The sequence below is a fragment of the Malus domestica genome, chromosome 09 (assembly GCF_042453785.1).
Source record: "Malus domestica chromosome 09, GDT2T_hap1".
NCBI classification, from domain to species: Eukaryota; Viridiplantae; Streptophyta; class Magnoliopsida; order Rosales; family Rosaceae; genus Malus; species Malus domestica.
This window is the reverse complement of record NC_091669.1, coordinates 19,613,400-19,633,139: the sequence shown is the minus strand read 5'-3', so window position 1 is coordinate 19,633,139 and position 19,740 is coordinate 19,613,400. Positions and strand designations below refer to the sequence as shown.

Below are 19,740 nucleotides of genomic sequence, written 5' to 3'. Positions count from 1 at the left end.
AATCATGGCATTTGGAAACCTAATTTGGAATTTATCTAAGTTGCAGTTCTTCAATGTATATTGCTGCAAGTCTATAGATGGAAAGAAAATTTGTGCTAAATTCATAGCAGTAAGAAAAGTGTCTCCAGTTCTTCAATGTATATTGTCTGTAATCATTCTGTGCCAGCAGTGTCGATCGGTGTTTTTCTTGAGGCGAAAAAGGCCTTCTAGTTAAATTTAGATGAACCAGTTTGGTTTCACTTTGCAGATCTGAGTGTATCTAAGTTGGCCATGGCAATGCCCCCTTCCCATTTGAACTCAAGTTTGAATCTGCCTCTCCGTAGCTTAGGCAGATCTGAGTAAATAGCGCTTAAATAATAAGAAAGTGAGTCATTTCAGATTGCAAGAATGCAAATAGTAACTAAATTTACCAAATTTTGCATTGATAAATAGTTATTTCCAAGGAAACTGAAAGATTATAAATCAAAACTTGCCTTCAGTCCCAAGTCCTCCATTCCAACCAAAACGAATAAACAAACTCACAAATGACTCATTTCTAAATCCACTGGTAATTAAAATAAAATAAAAAAGAAATAAAATTATATGAAAACCCTAAATTTTTTAATTTAACTTATGTCTAAAGCTAATTAATAAAATTACTCTGATCAGCCATCCTCACACTGCAAGCTTGCTTTAATATTTCTCAAAGTACATGATATTAGTGTGTTGGCAGACTCCACAGACTCCATTGTTAGCTTGCCTGTGGGGGAGGAATTTGTCAAGACTTGAAATGCTGCTGTCAGCAGAGTTCCTCCTTCACTGCTCCTGTCTTCTTGCCTGGATGTGATGACCATCGGCCTCGACTCCAGCCCATCAGGAAGAATCGAGAACCCTGAAGGCAATATGGCGATGTTGCTCGCGCCGCATCCCGTCATCACGGACTGCATTCCAGTGGTATCCACTGGAGCGTAGACCACCATCGACTCGTAAGAGTTTATGCAGGTATCTTGTAGTATCCACATGCTTTTCTCTTTTGATTTCATGCTCTGAACATTTGGAATGCAAAATATATATTAGCAGAAATTATAAAGATTTCGGATTAACAATAAGGGGTCGATAACTTGTGTATCAAGAAAGAGAACCCACCTGGATTGTAACAGCATTGCCACGATCTTGTCCTTTGGATAGGTTTGCAATTGTTTGAGCTGGTCCTCCATTTAACATAATGTCCCACTAGCAATTAGGGAACAAGAAAATTTAATTAACAATTGTAGTGCTATAACATGATTAATTATAGATTAGTAGAGTTGTTTCACATTTACCAACCTCATTCCTGCGAGTCTCGTCTCTTAAGAAATCGAAGAGCACATGAGGAGAGATGGGCAGCCATACTGAAGAAACAGCACACAAAATCACACCAAGAGGCTCTCCTGGGTCGTTCAAGTTCTTTCTGGAGGCAATTCTTATGTCGTCCCCTGTTTTGCTTGAGATCTTAGTCCAGGTATGGTAGCTTGATGCTCCGATTGCACGACAAAAGCTCGTTGTCATTCTTTGTGCCAATTTTAGAATGCTTTTTCGCCCAGCAAGGGTGGCCACACCTAATATTCAGTAATTAATTCCAAGCATTTAATTTCGATTATTACCCTCATTTAGTTATTGTACTAGATGCATTTTTAAGTCTGTTTAACTAGGACGTACCGGTTGAATCCTTCATGGGAACATTGGTTGCCATGAAGAAAACAAGTCGTTCGCATTGCAGTTGCAGCGTTGCTACCCAATGTCTTGCTCCAAATGCTAGACTGCTGTTGACAATGGTGCGGTACATGGTCTGAATTGTGCTCTTCTGGCATTCTAGGTGCTCCACCCAGATCACCTGCAGACCATCATTAGATCATATAACCCGGTTTGCACCGTTACAAATCAATGCATGACTCTATCCTTTTCACCTCTGTGTTTCTGTTTTGATTTTTGTGTTGTTTTCCTTTCCCTGGCCAAAGTCAATTGTCAAAAGCAATACTCATATAGGTACTCACTGCTCATATAAAATTCTGATATCCAAAATTTTCTCACTCGGGGTGTCTAGGTGTTTAAATTCTGATATCCAAAATTTTCTATTCATAAGTTGTAACTAAGTGTGCGATCAAATTTGGAAACATGTTTGCATACCTTGCAGTGGCCATTTGATTCGTCCTCAATGATGCAGCCAGAGGGACGCTTCCTGCATTTCACCAAGGACGCATCTATGCTATCTTCGACTTTGTCAATCGAAACATCAACAATAGCCCATTGTTCAGGACTCAATTGCTTGCAACATCTAACGAAGTACACTTCTCTAGTGGGAACCAAGGGCGTAAGCATTTGCAGCTCTGCAAACATCTGCAGCCAAACTCAACTTTGAGTTTTCTTTAATGGAATCAAACATCTGCGGAATATTCTGGTTTATGCTGCATACAGGTTGATCTGCTTATTGACGTTGAAAAGGAAAATTTTCAGCTTACCAATTGTACTGCACCATTTCTATTGTCTCCTTCACCATTGTTAATAACATCAACAGTTGCCGCCTTTGAGATCATGCATGGAAACATTTCCTTCCATTGATTCTGCAAACAATGTAATACCGAAGACGGTTAGCTTACAATTCCTGCGAGTACAAAGCAATAAGACTTGTATATTGCAGCTTCATGAAAGGTGCTAGTGTGTACCTCATCCATGAAACTGTGAACTAGTCGCGGAAGATCCACAAACACCACCCCGGTCTCTCTGGAGGCCTCAATGGATCTCTTTGGCCGCGCATTGCTAGGAACTTCAATGTTGAACTCTTTGATGTACTCATCGTAATTAAGTATTTCACGGCCAGTCTCCACACTCCGAATCCAGAGTGGTTCCCCTGCAGTAGCCATCTTCTTAAGCTCTTCCATTGCTTGATTCACTATCTCCATTATCCTCGACTTCTCAATTCCGAATATTCCAGTGTAGAAATCCAAAGAGCTTCTATTCTCCTGGTCTTGGCCAGCGGAGCAGGAAGGAGAGGATGACCCGGGAGGGTATTTTACAAGAGCTGCTCTGAGTTTTTCGACCTACATGCATATATTGAAATTAGTCCAAACTATGTGTCAGATAATATTTGATCGATCGTTTTTTTTCGTCTTCATGTTGTTGAAGAAATAGCTCTAACTTCAAACCTCGGATTTGAGTCTGGCATTTTCGATTCGCAGTTGTTGCTCCTCGGTCGTGAGGGTGGCATCCCGGCTAGTGGTTGCAGTGCCACAGTTGGGGCAGCAAGATTTGTTTATCTGCTCCCTCATTGCCTTATTTTCGTCGCGGAGTTTCTCCATTTCGCCTTTCAACAGAGAATTTTCATGGCGTTCTTGTATAGCCTGTGTAAAATAGACCAACAAATATCCCATTCTTTGATTACCAATAATCCAACGGCCTGGTGTGAAACGATCACAATTATCAGAAGATTAATTAAATTAAGTACCTTGATTTGGGTTCGACGATTCTGAAACCAAAATTTGACCTGCCTTGGAGCAAGGCCTAATTGCTTGCTCAGTTGCTGCCTTTGCTTCTCATCAGGATGTGGTGATTCTTTGAACAACCTGCAGATTAATAACATTCCCAATTAATTAACACTTTCTGGTTAAAGAACGAACACATTGATAAGCAGATACTGATTTGTGATTAATAATTAAATCACTGCAATTAGGAAACTAATCAGCACTTTAAAACTGCATGTAAAACAAAGAGCCAAAAGGGTTGTCAATTTAACTTTTCAATTAATATTTGTATGTTTTCTTTTGTGATGAGCAAATATATGTCACCAACTCTCGTTGAATCTTTACATCGTACATTGTAAAGTAATCATTCTTTTTCTCAAAAAGGCTGCATGCAAATTAAAGGAGATTAAACCGACCAATTACAAAACCATGTGCATTGTTCAAATTCCAAAATCCTAATTAATCCAATTTCCTTTAAAACATGGTATTTTGCACAGGAAGAGTGGTAATTTTTTGCCTTGTAGTTGGAATCAACGAACAAAAAGGTGCGAAAGAAGAGAATAAGTGTGCGAAAATCATTTTTCTTCTGCAAAAAACGATCCATTAATTCAAGTGTTCCAACGAAGTTGTGACCAGCTAGGCCATATGAGTTCCTAGTCATAACACATATACTCGTTAAACCGTCTTCCAATTTCGGTTGGACTAAAAAATAAATAAATAGAGGGAACGTGTAATTACGCTTCCATTTCTCGGATTTGCTCAGTGGTGTGCCTATGGTACTTTTTCCTCTTCTTCTTCTTGTTCTTGTTGTCTCCATCAGCATCATCTTCGTCATGCTCTCCTTCTGCGTCAAATTCATCTTCTGATCTCGACCTTGCTGGCCCGGAGTTCTCGCTGCTAATCTCCGCTGTGTCTTCTCTCCGGCGAACACTGCCTACAGCTGCGCTTCCGCCTCCACCGCTGCCCTCATCTCCTTCCTCCACCTCCCTGCTTGCCACGGCCGCCGCCCCAGCATCACGAAAAATCCCGGCCTTCAAAACCCAAATACAAAAAACATTATTAAGCGCATGCAACCCAAAACAAAAACTTTCTTACTATTGAAAGCTAAGGTTAAAAGGGTTAATTAGTTGAAATGAAATGGATGAGGGTTTGTGAAGAAGTACATACGAGGGAGAGGGAGAGGGCTGGGGAAGCAAAGAAGTCCTTGGTGCGAGAAGTTGGTGGATTGTTAGACATGTCGACGCCCATGGCAAGCGTAGTGCATGTTCTTAGTATTATTAAGGAGATAGTGACCAAAGGGATTGTTTTATGGGATAGCAATGGTGACTCTACCTAGCTAGCTCTGCGCACACACAGAGAGAGAGAGAGAGAGAGAGAGAGAGAGAGAGGTGGGCGGGTGTAGTTGATTTAAGGATATAAAACAAAACGAAGTGAAAGAGTTTCTCTTTTCTAGTTTTTTGCTGTTGGAATGGAGTTGTTTGATTTGATGAGAGAGAGAGAGAGAGAGAGAGAGAGAGAGAGAGAGGGCTGGTAGGGGTTGACCGTTAGATATTCTTTTGTAAGTGGAACGTGAGAGAAGAAACCTCAGCTAACTTGACTTGAAGCAGTTGAATGTACATCTAACGCGTCAACGATATTTTCTGTTTCCTCCTCATTTCAAATGTTAGAGGTTAATGGATAGCTAGCTTATTGGCTAGGGTTTGGTGGCTGGCTCATACACTACTAATTAAATTAATTTGTTACTTCGGATTAGGGTTTACACACACACACATATATATAAAGATGGATGGATGTGGTTATATTTTCCCTCCATATATGACGCAAAAATGACAAAACAACCACCGCCTCTCGTCTTCGATGGCGCAACAAAGCAATTAGGAATGAAATCATGGAAGGGTTTAGATTGGACCGCACTAGTTCTAAACAATATTGATAAAAGAAGTAATGTCGATATTTTGAATGATTGTGGTTTTGGGACTCATATTTCTCCTCTTCTTGGGTCGCTTTGCTCAAATCTTTTTTCTTGAATAACTACTCATCATTTGTCATTTTAAGCATAATAATACCCAAAAGAGGAAGTATGGAAGTGATAGATGCTATGTGGAGTTTGTTACTCTCACTTCTTATTTTTTACAATAAATTTTAGTACCTGTTTGTCTCACAAGTAAGATGGTCTAACCACATTCACACATCGTGTTTCGAGCTGTATATATTAGTTAAATTGTAAATAGTTATTTGTCCCATATTGGTGAAAAGCTTGTGAAGTAACTCGTATAATTCAAATATATATAATTATACCTCCAATTGGAGAATAATATAATTATTCAGAAATTTCTTAAATACAGCTTAATTTGGCATCAGAGCAGTTCTCTTTTGATGATCTTTTTGCCCTAAACTCGTGCTGCTGAGTTTTTCCTTTGTGTTGTGCCCGCAGTTGTTTATAAAGGTTTGTGTTGTCATGCCTTAATTCTTTGAATTAGGGTTTTGCTTGTGTTCATCTTACCAGCTCGTGATACCTTTGTCGTGATCTGTGATTTGTTGTGTTCGTACCAAACTGCTGTTTAGATTTTTTTTTTTATCTTTTTTTTTATTTTTTTTATTTTAACAAACAGTTGGTTGTACTACATGCAGTGCCGTGAACCGCGATTCTGCTACAGTACCATGAATGGTGTTTTTAGTAAAAAAATTCCTACAATTCGTCTCCATGTCAATTTCTCTTTTTTGGCTTAATGGATCAATTTAATAATAGTGTTATTATGCATCTCATTGAAACAAAGAAGTGGATAATTAATACTGGGGCTACTAATCGTGCTACTGGTCACCGTAAAATGTTTGATGAATTAAGTGATTATGTTCGTAATATTACTGGTGGTAATTGGACACAATGTCCTGTGAAGGTTGAAGACACTATCTCTTACTCTGAGTTTATCATTGCTTTACTTATCCCTAATATTAAGTGCAATCTACTATTGGTAGGAAAACTACTTGATACATTACATTGTTCTCCTCACTTATACTCAAGAGTTTATTGGTCATAGTAAAATAATTGTGGAGTTTTACATATTGATCTAGAGGATGCGACGGTCTTAGAACCAAGTAATCATAAAGTTTTAAGTTGCAGAGTGGCTGACAAATATGAATTTGGTTATTCCATTGTCATTTGGGACATCCATCATTCATCACCTACTTTCTTCCTTGTTTCTTAATTGTCATGATTCTGAGTCCAGGTGTGAAACTTGGGCCTTAGCCAAGTCATCTTTCTACTTTCCCAATAAGCGATACTAAAGTTGCTTTGCCATTTAATTTGGTACATTCTTATGTATGGGGTCTGTAAGACATATTCTGAAATCACAACAACAAGACATTAGAATCACGAATGCGATAATCAAGTTGACATGAAAATGAAATAAACATATATGTAGAAGAGGAAGACATGATGCTAGGGTTTCAAGAGAGTCTTCTCCACTCAAGCAGTCGTAAGTCCTTTTGCTAGTGAATAGGGTTTAGCACAAAACAAAGATGATTACTGTGAGTGTAAGGACCTCCTAATATACTAATAAGTATCCCTATAATCCGACGTATTAACTGATTACATGAGATTTTTCATAATCTAGTGAATAGGGTTTAGCACAAAACAAGGATGATTACTGTGATTGCATTTTGTAGAACATCAAGTAGCTATTTAGATTTCTCATAATCCAGTGCAACATGATTGCATTATGCATGAGATTGGTCAACACTTTATCAAGGACAATTTGGACGTTGGAATCATTTCCCCTTTCCATTTGTAGGTACTGAAGGTCAACTAACGTGGTTACTAGAGCTTTATCTAGTAGTGTGTTTTTCAACTTGCTCAACATGTTGGGCATGGGTGACATCTATGTTCCATCTTGAGAGGGAGTGCTGTAAATTGTATATATTAGTTAAGTTGTAAATAGCTTCCTTATCCCCCATCGGTGAAATACTTGTAAATTAACTCTTGTAATTCCTATACACACACACACCCCTTAAATTGGTTAGAAATAAAATTATTCAGAATTTTCTTAAATAGTTTAAATGAAGGTACCCTGTATTCTTGTTTCTTATGTTCTATTCGTCGTACACAAGATTTTCTCATCTTAAGTGTTTAAATGTTAAATCTCTCTTGCCACTCAGTACTATGCTCTAATGGTATTCCTCTTCACTTATAAGTGAGAGATCTTAGGTTCAATTGAGGTTTAGCCCACTCCCTATAATATCGTTTGTTAAAAATTAAATAAAAATGTTAAACCTCTCTTTCCTTTAAATCTTTGAAAAAAACATAGTTATGAAGCTTAGCTCAAGAACAACGCAGTAGAATGAGTTGACAATAGAATGTAGATTATGTGCCAAAAACAAGAAAAATTGCAATTCAATATTCTATAAAAAAATTATAGACTTCAAAGAGCTCGTTATAGTATAAAATTAAGAAGCTTTACTTTACAGGTCAATATTCTAAACTACAATAAATCATAAGAATCAGAATGAATCAAACTTGAGTCCAATCATGTCATCGACGTTACCTTTGGACAACTAATGTAACTCACAACCGGCAACAACGCTTTAAAAAAGTTTAACTTGAATGAGTGGGATGACATGTCCATTAATAATACTATTTCTTCAAGATTTAACTCAGTTGGATATTTGTTTTACAAGATTCTCAATATCATAAAGATGATCCGTCTTATTTATTACGGTAATTAGCACCTAATGGTCATAATCTTCACTATTCATCAGCGAGTTGTTTTGGATTCGATTCAATAAAATATTCCTTTCTTTCATACATTCACAAACCTAAAATAACGTTTCTTGATACCATTTCTTGATACCATTCTTTCCTCTCTACCTTATAAATTATAATTAAGTTAAATTCATATTAGAACAATTCCCTTAATAAATTAGATGTTATTGTACATCTCAACGATCTTTTCCCAATCCGACATGGGATTCTCACATTTCTACCTATGCAATGTATGGAATGAGGATTCACTCTGGATCCTCTTTGTGAGGATTCTAGGGATCCTCACATCGTGTCCGTTCATCGCACATCGTTCAGTCAGAAATTATTTTAAATATTTTAATTTAAAATTAAACACAAACAGTACCTGACAAAAACTGACCGCACGATGTACAATGAATGGACACGATGTGAGGATTTCCAGGATCCTCGTTCCAATGTACGATGTACGTATGAAAGCCTTTTCCTATCTCGGATTCGCGAAACTTTCAACGTACAATTTTCTTTCACCCGACTATTTTATCTTTCAAAATACAAGAGATAATTTTTTGTTAGACAAACTAGTTTTTATTATTATATGAAGGTTTTTATACTTAATAGAGGTACTTTTGAACCCTTGCATGATGACATGGGTTCGAACTCCGTCGGTAGCGGCTAATCTAACATTTAACAAAATCTATCGTTTGACAAAAAAAAAAAAAACAAGGAAAAAAAACTTGGTTATTCATAAATAATTACAGCTGTATAGATACAAAGTACTACATTAATAGCATCATTAGCAAGTCAATTTCCAAGATGTAAACATTGAAAAAAGATAGAGACCTAGTCTAGCTAGGGCATGTATGTAGTGGTTAAGATGATACGTAAAAGAGTCATCTTGAAGGTCATAATGGCAATTACAATGTGGAGACAACTTTTCTTAACGCGGGACTTAAACAACTGATCAATTATTAGGATAATGTGGAGCCTAGACGTCATAAATTATCACACAATGAGTTTGATGAGCGATCCGTTTATTTTGATATCACACTAATAAGGTGGTGATTGTGCCCTTAGTAGTTTAGATGGTGGTGTTGGTATTAATGATGATATCAAAATAAACGGGATAATTGAATCACCCATTAAACTCATTGAGTGATAATTTCTTAGGTCCATGAAAAGCTATGACGAGCCCATTGAAAATGAAATTATTTTGTAACTAGATATAAGTTATTATGAAGTCGTGTATCAATGAAGAAAGTTGAGGTTCCACCATAAAACCAATTATCAATGTAGAAAGTAACCAAACTTACTTATAAGCCCCTCCTCCCATCAATGTGAGATTGATTCTCAACAACCAGTATATAGATGCTTTACTATATTATATAGGTAGAATTTTTGTTTGCTCCTCGTGATTGTAATAGGATAGCACATTTAGTCGCTTCTTTTGTTTTAAAATGGTGACCTTCATAGATTAAGCTATTTTGAGCTGGAGTGATTATTTAACATTTTGGCTTCTGATGTAAACATGTCCATTTTTATTTAATCAAATTTTCTATCGTTTGACAAAAAAAAAAAAAAATTTGTTAGACTCTCAAATTATGTGATTAATAGGTTAGTTAGATGAGAGCTCAGAGCTTGTGTGAGGAGATAAAATGAGCTTTGGCTTAGGATTAGCCAAGCCATATAGTAAGAAGAGACGAGAGGAAGCTGGGGAGGGAGCTAACAAAACAAATAGTTTAAAAGGAAGGAAGGAAGGTCAAAACATACAGCCATAAGTCACGAACAACCAGCACATGCACATGCTGATGGAAGTACGTGATACGAGTGTGAGTGACCTTAATTTTCCTTTTTTATTTATCAATTATTACTTATGGATTTACTAGTATTTTAATTTTTGTTTGTGTCCTTGTGTCATTTAAAAGGTTGAATGGAGTGAATGCAATTAATGAAATTGGCTCCAAGCTTTTCGAATTATTTATTAATAATTTACCAAATAAACACTCACACTCCAGTGCCCAGCTACTACATTGCATGGATAATTTATCCACAGACTTTCTTTCTCTGGGTCAAATACCTAATCATCTTATTGTATTGTGTACTTGATAGGAAATGGACAAGACCATCGCAGGCACGCAATTCTGTGTCTTTGATACTAATTTTCTAATTAAAATTTGCACCTCAAGTATTATTTTTCTTTTCTTATAGGACACCTAATTATTATTGATATTAATATGGTTAAAGAAAAGGGTTTATTTGAAAGTTATTGTTGCTTTTAGTTTTTTTTTTAAATGAAATAAACAAAGGAAAAGGAAAAGGAAAAAAAAAAAACTAATGAAAAGTGTTTGAAAACTTTGAGTTTTAATGATAAGGACATTAGCAATAATAAAGTGCATAGTACCAAGATCTATTTTTTAGTGTAAAAATGTGATTTTTCGTCAAAATAAACAGTACTGTAAGTTTTTGTTAAAGTTCCTTAAAAAAAAAAAGGTTTCTCCTCCACTCTATATCACAACTTTTGAAGGACAGAAGGAAAGTGGTGTTTGCTAGGGAGTAAGGGAAACACCAAATTGCTAGGCAACAGGGTAACCTCGTCCTTGGGGACCTACACCCTCTGGTTTAATATTGGGTCTTACTGTTGGTAAAGGGCTAGTGTTACAAAGAAATTTATTGTTTGGGAAGATATCTCAAATCAATATTGCAATTTTATGTGATAATGTGAGTAAACTATAATAGATGACAACACGTGAAAAGTTTAGATTACTACTACCTTTGGCCTCTAGTTGCATATAAGTTTGTCTTGAAGAATGAGTGGTTAATCTGCACATGTAATTTTAAAGGTAAAGTAATAATTGGTTTATGTATCAATTTTACAAGTAGTACTTTGAGTTTATGATTGAGCTAACTAAATTTTACCTCTCTCCACATTTGAGGTGATTTTCTGAATGGTTCGCTAAGTTTCAATTTTGTTACATTGCATCCTAAAGTTTGAAATGTATGTTTTCCCTCTATTTGAGTGTTGTTTGTACCATACTTGACCAATCCCGAAACTACTGAGTACCGGTCAACGTTATACTGTCAAGGACCTAGAAGAGTTTCCTTCCAACCAGGAGGCCAATCACAGCACGACACGTGTCGACATTAGAAGTCAATCACAACGCGACACGTGTCAACATCAGAAGCCAATCACAACACGACACGTGTCAATGTCAGAATGAAACTAGAAACTGTCTTCTATAAATAGAGATCATTCTCTCACAATATTTCCTAATGTCATTTGTACTAAATCATTCACTAGTACTCATTAAATGAGAGCTTGAACCTATGTACTTGTGTAAACCCTTCACAATTAATGAGAACTCCTCTACTCCGTGGACGTAGCCAATCTGGGTGAACCACGTACATCTTGTGTTTGCTTCCCTGTCTCTATCCATTTATTTACTTATCCACACTAGTGACCGGAGCAATCTAGCGAAGGTCACAAACTTAACACTTTCTGTTATACCAAAGTCCTCACTGATTTTGTGCATCAACAAGTGTATTATCCCTTGTCATGTTGATGAGAAACCCGTTTCTAGGCTATGCAGAAGTCACACTTACACTACTACGATCAAATTGTATGATTGCTTGTCGTATTGGAATATGCAATATTGATTGAAGAGAAACCGAAACTTCATAACCACTAGTTTAAATCTATATAATGCAAGTGGGGCTTCCAAATCAGTCTATAAATGAGTCACAAATGCTTTCCTTGTTATTAATTCAGTGAATAACTAGACAATCAAACATATACGAATACCTAACTGATTTCAAAACTCAATAATAAATTGTAAGAAAATTAAAACCTCACGACCAATTTTAAAGATTACTATAAAGGTGAAAAATGCAAAATGTAGTTAGCCTCTTAAGGTTCCAATATAAACAAATTAGTTGTATATCAGAGTAAGTTCAATATTTTAGAATATTAGGTGGCATGCAGGTTGAAGTAGATGGTCTATTGGTCCATGGCTCCTTATTTTTCTTTTTTTGGGGAAATCTTGATCCTTGTTGCAACCAGACAGCACAACATTTGATTCAATTCACAATGCGAGCTTGTAATATTTTGTTACTTTCCCATCAAATCTTCCATTAACACACCTATACCATTTGACCTTTGGTTGTGCATACGATTCAAAGCTTTAGGAAAAATGATATTCTTCTTCAATTGTAAGTAAGAAGTTTTATGTTCGATTTTTGTCAAAGATAAATTGAAACCACATTATTGTTAATCGATTGTGAGACTAAACTCATAATCTATTTTCCTTAATGTAAATAATATCGTTTTGTTTTGAAAAAAAAAAAAAAGGTCCGGACAATTTTTGTGTAGTTTTTTTAGTTGTGCATACGATTTAGAGCTTCAGGAAAATGATATTCTTCTTCAGTTGGAAGTAAGAAGTTTTATGTTTGATTTTCGTCAAAGATAAATTGAAACCACATTATTGCTAATTTATTATGAGACTAAACTCATAATCTATTTTCCTTAATGTAAATAATATCGTTTTGTTTTGAAAAAAAAAAAAATGCTCCGGACAATTTTTGTTTATTCTTTATTTATAAATAATAAAATAAAATAAAGAGACCAGCAGCATCATGAGCCAGCCATCACCATCAATAATTATAGTTTTGGTGGCATATGGGTTATGATTAATTTCATCTGCAATTCAACTCATGAAATTATAAAAACACTTGGTTGTTTCATCACCTCCTCCTTTGCAAAAGTTATCCACTTTGCCCTCCTCCCCCAACATTTGGTAGTTTGGAACGGTAGATAGTTTGTAGCAATCACATTATTCTTTAAAAAAAACAACTAATTAAAATACTCAATATTTATTGGCCTGAGGTTCCTTTTGGGTCTCTCTCTCTACTTTCTCTCTCTTCATTGTCCCTTTTGACATTTTTTTTTGACAGTATAAGAAGAATTTTATTAATAACGAAAAAAAAGAGTTACACCTAGTTAGAAGGGGACATAAACCTAATTCCTCGTAATACAAGAAGAAAAAACAAAGGATAAAAAATACATAAAAGGAAGGGGAGACATAAACCTTACCCTTTTAGAAATGAAAACAATAATGATACAAGGAAGAAGGGGGGGGGGAGAGGAGGGGATCTGAAACCTAACCCCTCTACATTGTCCTTTTTTACATCCACCAAGGAAAGCAAATAAAATGAGAAACCAGAAAACCCCACAAGAAAGTGGCATATTTGGTTTGGTTTGGTTTATTACCACCTTTGTTTTCAAGTAATTCCAGATTTCTTGTGGACCAAGTTTTGGTGTCACAACATTAATGCAAAACATTCCAACTTGGAAAGAAAGAAGGAAAAAAAGGGGCAAAGAGTTGAAGCTTTGATAAATTTGGGGTGGGGAAAACAAATGAAAGAAGGATTAAAGAAGAAGATTTTAAAGTTAGAATATTAAACTTGCTAAGAGAGAGTTAACAACCTGGAGAGATATGCAAATGAGCAGCAATATTTGTATTTCCTGTTTCCTTCCAACTTTGAGTACTTGTTTCTTGTATACACATCTCAATCTACAGAATTACGATATAGATAAATTATTCTCTTTCGTGCGTAAATATCGTTATCTGATTCACTTTATGGAAATTCATAACTGCAACATATAATAATTTTATCATTCAATTAGTCTGCGTAAATATAAATATATGAAAGATTGCAGACATGCTGCCAAGCAGCCATTCGATGTATTCACACTTAAAAACATATTAAAAAACATCAGGGTTTAATTTCATTAAACAATCACAACTTGGTTTAAACCCGATATAAGCCATCGCGGGAAATGTTAATACAATATAGTAAAACTCAAATAAATACAGCTGAATACCTACCTCCCACTATCACATGGAATTCTATGGTCTAATCTAACAATTCCTAGGCTCCCAAGTCTTTCGTTCATCAGAAAGAACCTGCTTAGAACATCAACGAACGTCTCCTACGAGTAATAAAATGAGGGAGATGTTATTAATTAGCACTCCAAAGATTCATCCTGCACTCCTCTCTTACAGAAACATAAGGTAGAAACTGCATTTCGAGGATTGCAAGATGACCTTTTTGGATTGCCAATCACAACTCCTAGTGAGATTTAGTTATACATTCCCAATCACCAAGCAAACTAACACGACACGCAATCCACTAGGCGGCAGACTCAGGCCCATGACACGTAAAAAAAGACCACCCACCACTCAATTATTGCAATTAACCTCAAGCTTATAAGATCTGCACATAAAGCCGACTTCATATCCAACCTTGAGAGGCAGTTAGATATTGAAGAGTAGATGGAATAGTGGTCTTGGAAGTCAGGTGAAAATGCTACCAGCAATTAGTGCCAAGAAAACTGAATAGATTATACAGAAATGAAATAAATGCTACGGACATTTTTTTGAAATATGCACTATCTCTGAACAATTTATGCAATCATTAATGAAAGCACAAGCATATATTAATATCATTGAGGCAATTCAAATGAAGACATAGACTTACCACCACGATTTGTCCCCTATTAATTGAACTACTAAATAATTTTAGACTCATGCATGCACAAACAGGACGTTAGGTGAGCAAAAATGATTGGCAGAAATTACATAAGCTACACTAAATTGCAAATTGTTGTCACTCCCCGCAATGTAAAACCATTATCACTAAACTTAAAAATAAAATCAAATTGGAATCTTAAACAACAATGTTGAATTTGTTATCATTTTTCTCCATTTAAAACTAAAGTTTCGAATTTTATGCAAAGCCTCCATCAACCAACCATTCTAAAGTATTAGCATTCAATCCCATCTAAAAAATATGCCTTTCTTTCAGCAAACCCTTCTCTATCTCGTCAGGGTAAAGTCCAAATAAGGACTTACTAATTCGAGATGGGTTTTCAAGTTTCATCGAACTAGAATACGTTAACTGAATACCAACAAATGGAGAGATCAATCAGCCAGGTCTTCTTAAACTCAAGATAATCTAATATAGTCAGACTAATCATTTCAAGCAGGCTAAATGTTATGCAAAACCCTCACACAATCCAGACAACTCTATAAATAGATGCAAAGAATTTGATCTGAAATGAATGTAATCATCATTGTCGAATGGTTGGTTATTGTTTTTTAAGATTGGCCTTTTCCCCTAACAGTTTGATGGTTCATATCAGTCAAAACAAAGGGATGAAATCAACTACCAGTCTACAACTAACTCAAATTTTGATCCAATGTATGCCCTATTTTTCACAATCTCCAACGGAAAACAAATGAAGCCAATACATTTATAGTCATCAATTAAACGTGGGATGCACATTTTCTAAAATTGGATGATCACCAATATTTTTTATTCAATTCATTGTTCTTTATGAAAATTAAAAGCAATGAAGAAACAATCTGCAGAAACAAAAACTCAGAGTAAACTAGAAGAACAATGCAAATATAGACCTATGGCAAATTTATTCAAGGAAAACTCTAAATCCCCAGCCAAGGAAGATACGTTTGATAATGAAAGTCCTCATACAATAGAAAAGATTACCTAGAATCAAAATGTATAAGAAAAAGCTTAGAACTTGTAAGTTGTAATGTCTCAAAATCAACACTTAACTCACTTAAAACCCCCGTAAACCTTGAAACATGGTTTATCTTTTTCTTTTAAGGTGAGAAAAATAAGGATTTTATTCATATGATATAAGTAGATATACAAGGACAGTCACAAGCTGTCTACTGAAAAAAGATAAAGGCCTCTAGCCAACCAACTCCTATAATGTCCAGTAGTACCTCAAATTAGCATGGCAAAGCATCTATCTAAAAAAAGAAAAGACCTTTAACTGGAGTATCACTTTAGGCCAAGTTAGTAAGGAATGGATCACAAAATGTTAGATGGAGGGGTTAGAAATGCACCACATGTACATTACAAAGGCATGTGGGAGGAATTTGCATATGACTACTTGGAATTAGTCATTTACAAATCCCTCTTGCATACCCTTTTGATAATCATGTAGTGCATTTATAATCCTCCTATCTAATCTATCTAATGTTTTACTGTTTAGGTGAGGGACTTGCAAATTCCAAGGGATTTACGCAAAGTGATGAAGAAATGCATCACAAAAATTTAGATAGGAGGGATTAGAAATTCTCCACATGAGAATTGCAAATCCATTCTAAATTCCAACCAATCATTTACAAATCCCTCTCACATGCTTTTGCAATTCTCATGTGGAGAATTTCTAATCCCTCTTATCTAACTTTTTGTGATCCATTTCTTCATCACTTTGCCTAAACCCTTGGAATTTAGAAGTCCCTCACCCAAACATTCCTCACTTGGCCTAAGTCCCTAGAGATTTGGAAGTCCCTCACCCAAACATACCCTTAGGTAACTGATGATGTGTTGGCCCACCATTTACAATGGGACCAACTTATAGAACCAGATTTCAGTTGAATGCCCACTCTATGCACTAACTGGTGCTGCCACATGAAACCCATGTTTTTACATAAGCCTTACAGCTCTATCTACCAGTGGTACGGCATGAAACATGCAGTGATGTGCTTTAAACATGTTTTATAACCTTCAAAATTCTATCTACCGGTATTCCTTAAAATTAATACTAATTCCAGGAAAGCTTCGGAGCCAATCTCTGATATTTCGGAACTCAGCTTTTATCAGGATAGCTACTTAAACAGAGCAGCGAAGAGATCAATACACAGACGTTTAAAAATGCCAAACTTATTATGCCTGCGTCTATCAAAGGAAGAATCAAATTCAGCAAGTAGAAGAGAGAAATGTATATACAATAACCAATAGAGTAAGTAGTTTTGACACTGCCATCCTACTTGCAGAAGAATAAAGTTTAATACACGATTGCATGGAAGTTAAGTTCTTCAAATTCAAAAGATGTATTATATTTATTTAGAAAGAAATGCTTTATTCCAACAGCCATAGGACATCAACATCGCAATTACAACAGAACAGGGCGATTTGCTTCTTGAGGACGTATGCGTGACACTTTAAGATCTCCTTTACAATACCATTAGATTTTCTCTGCAGCATAGAGTGGAGCTTTTCTACTACGGAAGATATATCCTAACAAACTATTCCATGTTACACTTGTTGGTTGTTTTGAAATGATAACGGGGAGCTAATATAAACCATGTATTGTAGATAACGATGTTTGAGAAAGAACCCTAAATTATTAACAAAATTATGTAAACATTTGGCCTAATTTAATCGGATCACTTCTAATCCTCCAAGTAAACAGTCTATCGAAAGTCTATCTGATTCTACCCTCCTTGTTTCCTGCTATCGAATATACACGCATATCACGCCCCTATTCTGTGTTTTAGGTAACTTAGGAGCTCATTAGAACACAGTTAAATGTTTCATGCATCTAATGCTTTGAAGCTTCATTTGTTCCCAAAAAAATGTATCAGTAGAAATACAAGAACGACTTACCTGCAGTTGTTGACCTCGAATTCGACATTGTTGCCGATTTCCTTCCACCAGAAAAGATAGTACCAATCCTCTTGGAAGAACAGTTACCTAGCAGGAGACATTGTCCACAAAAATTAAGATTATAATCAATTATAAAGTAACATTTATCCTCCTTTGATGAATCGAACAAAGTAGTTCAAGATAATGCCTACCTCTTTACGTGAGAAGCCAGATTTTACACATCGCGTCGGAAAACAGACAACATTGTGAAGTGGGTCTGTTTGGTTACCGAGAAAATGCAGGAAATGCAAAATCAAAACTTCGAACTCCAACTATCTTAACTAATATGAGTAAACTGTCGGTTTACCCCCTGAACTTTCACCTCACTTTCGATTTCCCCCCTGAACTTTTCCATTGGAAAATTAAGGACTCAAACTAATTTTTTTAGCCAATTTGCCCCCTACCGTTAGTTTTTCATATATTCCATCCATATTTCCGTTAAGTGAGACCATGTGCACAACATGTGAGGGTAGTTAAGTTATTTCACTCTTAAAAATGATTAAAAAACTAAAAATAATAAAAAAAGCAAAACTTTCCCTCTATTTTTTCCCGCTAATTCCTATCCTCGATTTTATTTTTCCCTCTCATTCCTATGCATGAGAAATGACATATGGTGTTATTGTCTACCATTTTTATTTTCTCTAACAAATTAATAATTTGACAAATGCTAATGGTGCTATTGTCTCCAAAGCAGTGCATTAATATAAGAAACCCTAGTCTTTTTTATGGACATGTTTCTTATATTAATGCACTGCTTTGGAGACAATAACACCATAAGCATTTGTCAAATTATTAATTTGTTAGAGAAAATAAAAATGGTAGTACATGCTTCAAAAAAAAGATTAACTTAGCTACTTATGAAGACAATAACACCATATGTTATTTCTCATGCATAGGAATGAGAGGGAAAATTAAAATTGAGGATAGGAATTAGTGGGAAAAAATAGAGGGAAAATTATTATTATTATTTATTTTCAGTTTTTAATCATTTTTAAATTGAAATGACTTAACTATCCTCACATGTTATGCACATGGTCTCACTTAACGGAAATATGGATGGAATATATGAAAAACTAACGGTAGGGGGCAAATTGGCTAAAAAAATTAGTTTGAGTCCTTAATTTTCCAATAGAAAAGTTCAGGGGGGAAATCGAAAGTGAGGTGAAAGTTCAGGGGGTAAACCGACAGTTTACCCTAACTAATATTAACTGATCTAAGCTTTCGGTGATGGAAGGTTTTTGAAATTGTTGAGAGATTAGGGTTTTTCTTTCTACATATCCGTTAGTAGAATAGGGCAGGATGGTGTAGAATTACGACAGAGACGCCCACCGATACTGTTCTTAATTTAGTATTTGTCAGTTACGAGTAGGATTTTGAAGTGGGACTTGGATTCTCTGCCCTCTAATTTCTATGCCCTCCTCGTGCCTTCTTGTGTTTGTGGTCACGGTTAAGCCACGTCAACATTTTATATTACTATTTTTTTTTTATTATTTTTATAAAAAAATAATATAAAATATTGACGTAGCTTAACCGTGACCACACAAAATAGAAGGGCACACAAAGGGTACCTAAATGGGAGGGCAGACAATCCAAGTCCTTTGAAGTGGAGTTACAATATTTAAATGTTAGGTGTGGGATTTTGGAGTGAGCTTACGATATTTAACATGAGTTTGCTCTCTAGTTATGATATTATATAGAATTATGAGAGAAAAGACTATACGCGGATTTTTAATAATACCGATACTATCTTTAATTTGATATTTACTAGATCCACTTTTCGTTAGATGTAGAGTGTTATCACAAAAAATATCGATGTTAGTTGATGTGGGATTACGATATTACTTTTTTTTTTTTTTTTTTTTTTTTTTTCAGAAATAGATGTGAGATTTCAACAGATGGTAGTGTGGCCGGAACTTTACCGTCCCGAACAAATGCTTTGGGCTTCAGTCCAATATTTTGGGTCTCCATATGACCATGGGCCTTAGACCCTCGTTTGCTTCCCACTCTCCTAAA

At 35.6% G+C, this 19,740-nt stretch overlaps 1 protein-coding gene and 1 long non-coding RNA gene across 2 annotated transcripts; both read right to left on the bottom strand.

Annotated features, from left to right (window-relative positions):
* Window positions 1–394: 394 nt before the first annotated feature.
* Window positions 395–4,941, bottom strand: LOC103443792 (homeobox-leucine zipper protein GLABRA 2-like). Its single transcript, XM_008382687.4, has 11 exons — window positions 4,644–4,941; window positions 4,215–4,507; window positions 3,461–3,578; window positions 3,162–3,356; window positions 2,682–3,056; window positions 2,478–2,579; window positions 2,146–2,355; window positions 1,678–1,852; window positions 1,306–1,577; window positions 1,126–1,212; window positions 395–1,025 (listed from the first exon to the last, which is right to left on the bottom strand). The coding sequence occupies exons 1-11, from the start codon at window positions 4,722–4,724 to the stop codon at window positions 645–647; spliced, it is 2,289 nt and encodes a 762-aa protein (XP_008380909.1). The 5' UTR covers window positions 4,725–4,941; the 3' UTR covers window positions 395–644.
* Window positions 4,942–13,918: 8,977 nt separating this feature from the next.
* LOC103443791 (uncharacterized) lies at window positions 13,919–19,061 on the bottom strand. Its single transcript, XR_011571449.1, has 4 exons — window positions 18,921–19,061; window positions 17,880–18,003; window positions 17,689–17,775; window positions 13,919–14,599 (listed from the first exon to the last, which is right to left on the bottom strand). It is a non-coding gene; the product is annotated as an uncharacterized lncRNA (long non-coding RNA).
* Between the last annotated feature and the right edge of the window lie 679 nt (window positions 19,062–19,740).

What these genes read in the sequence shown, in the direction of transcription:
- LOC103443792 (XM_008382687.4), bottom strand. Translation starts at nt 4,724, where the DNA reads ATGGGCGTCGACATGTCTAACAATCCACCAACTTCTCGCACCAAGGAC. An exon ending in CAAATCCGAGAAATGGAAGC is followed by an intron (nt 3,579 to 4,214) that starts GTAATTACACGT and finishes ATTAATCTGCAG; the next exon opens with GTTGTTCAAAGAATCACCAC. An exon ending in TTCACAGTTTCATGGATGAG is followed by an intron (nt 2,580 to 2,681) that starts GTACACACTAGC and finishes CATTGTTTGCAG; the next exon opens with AATCAATGGAAGGAAATGTT.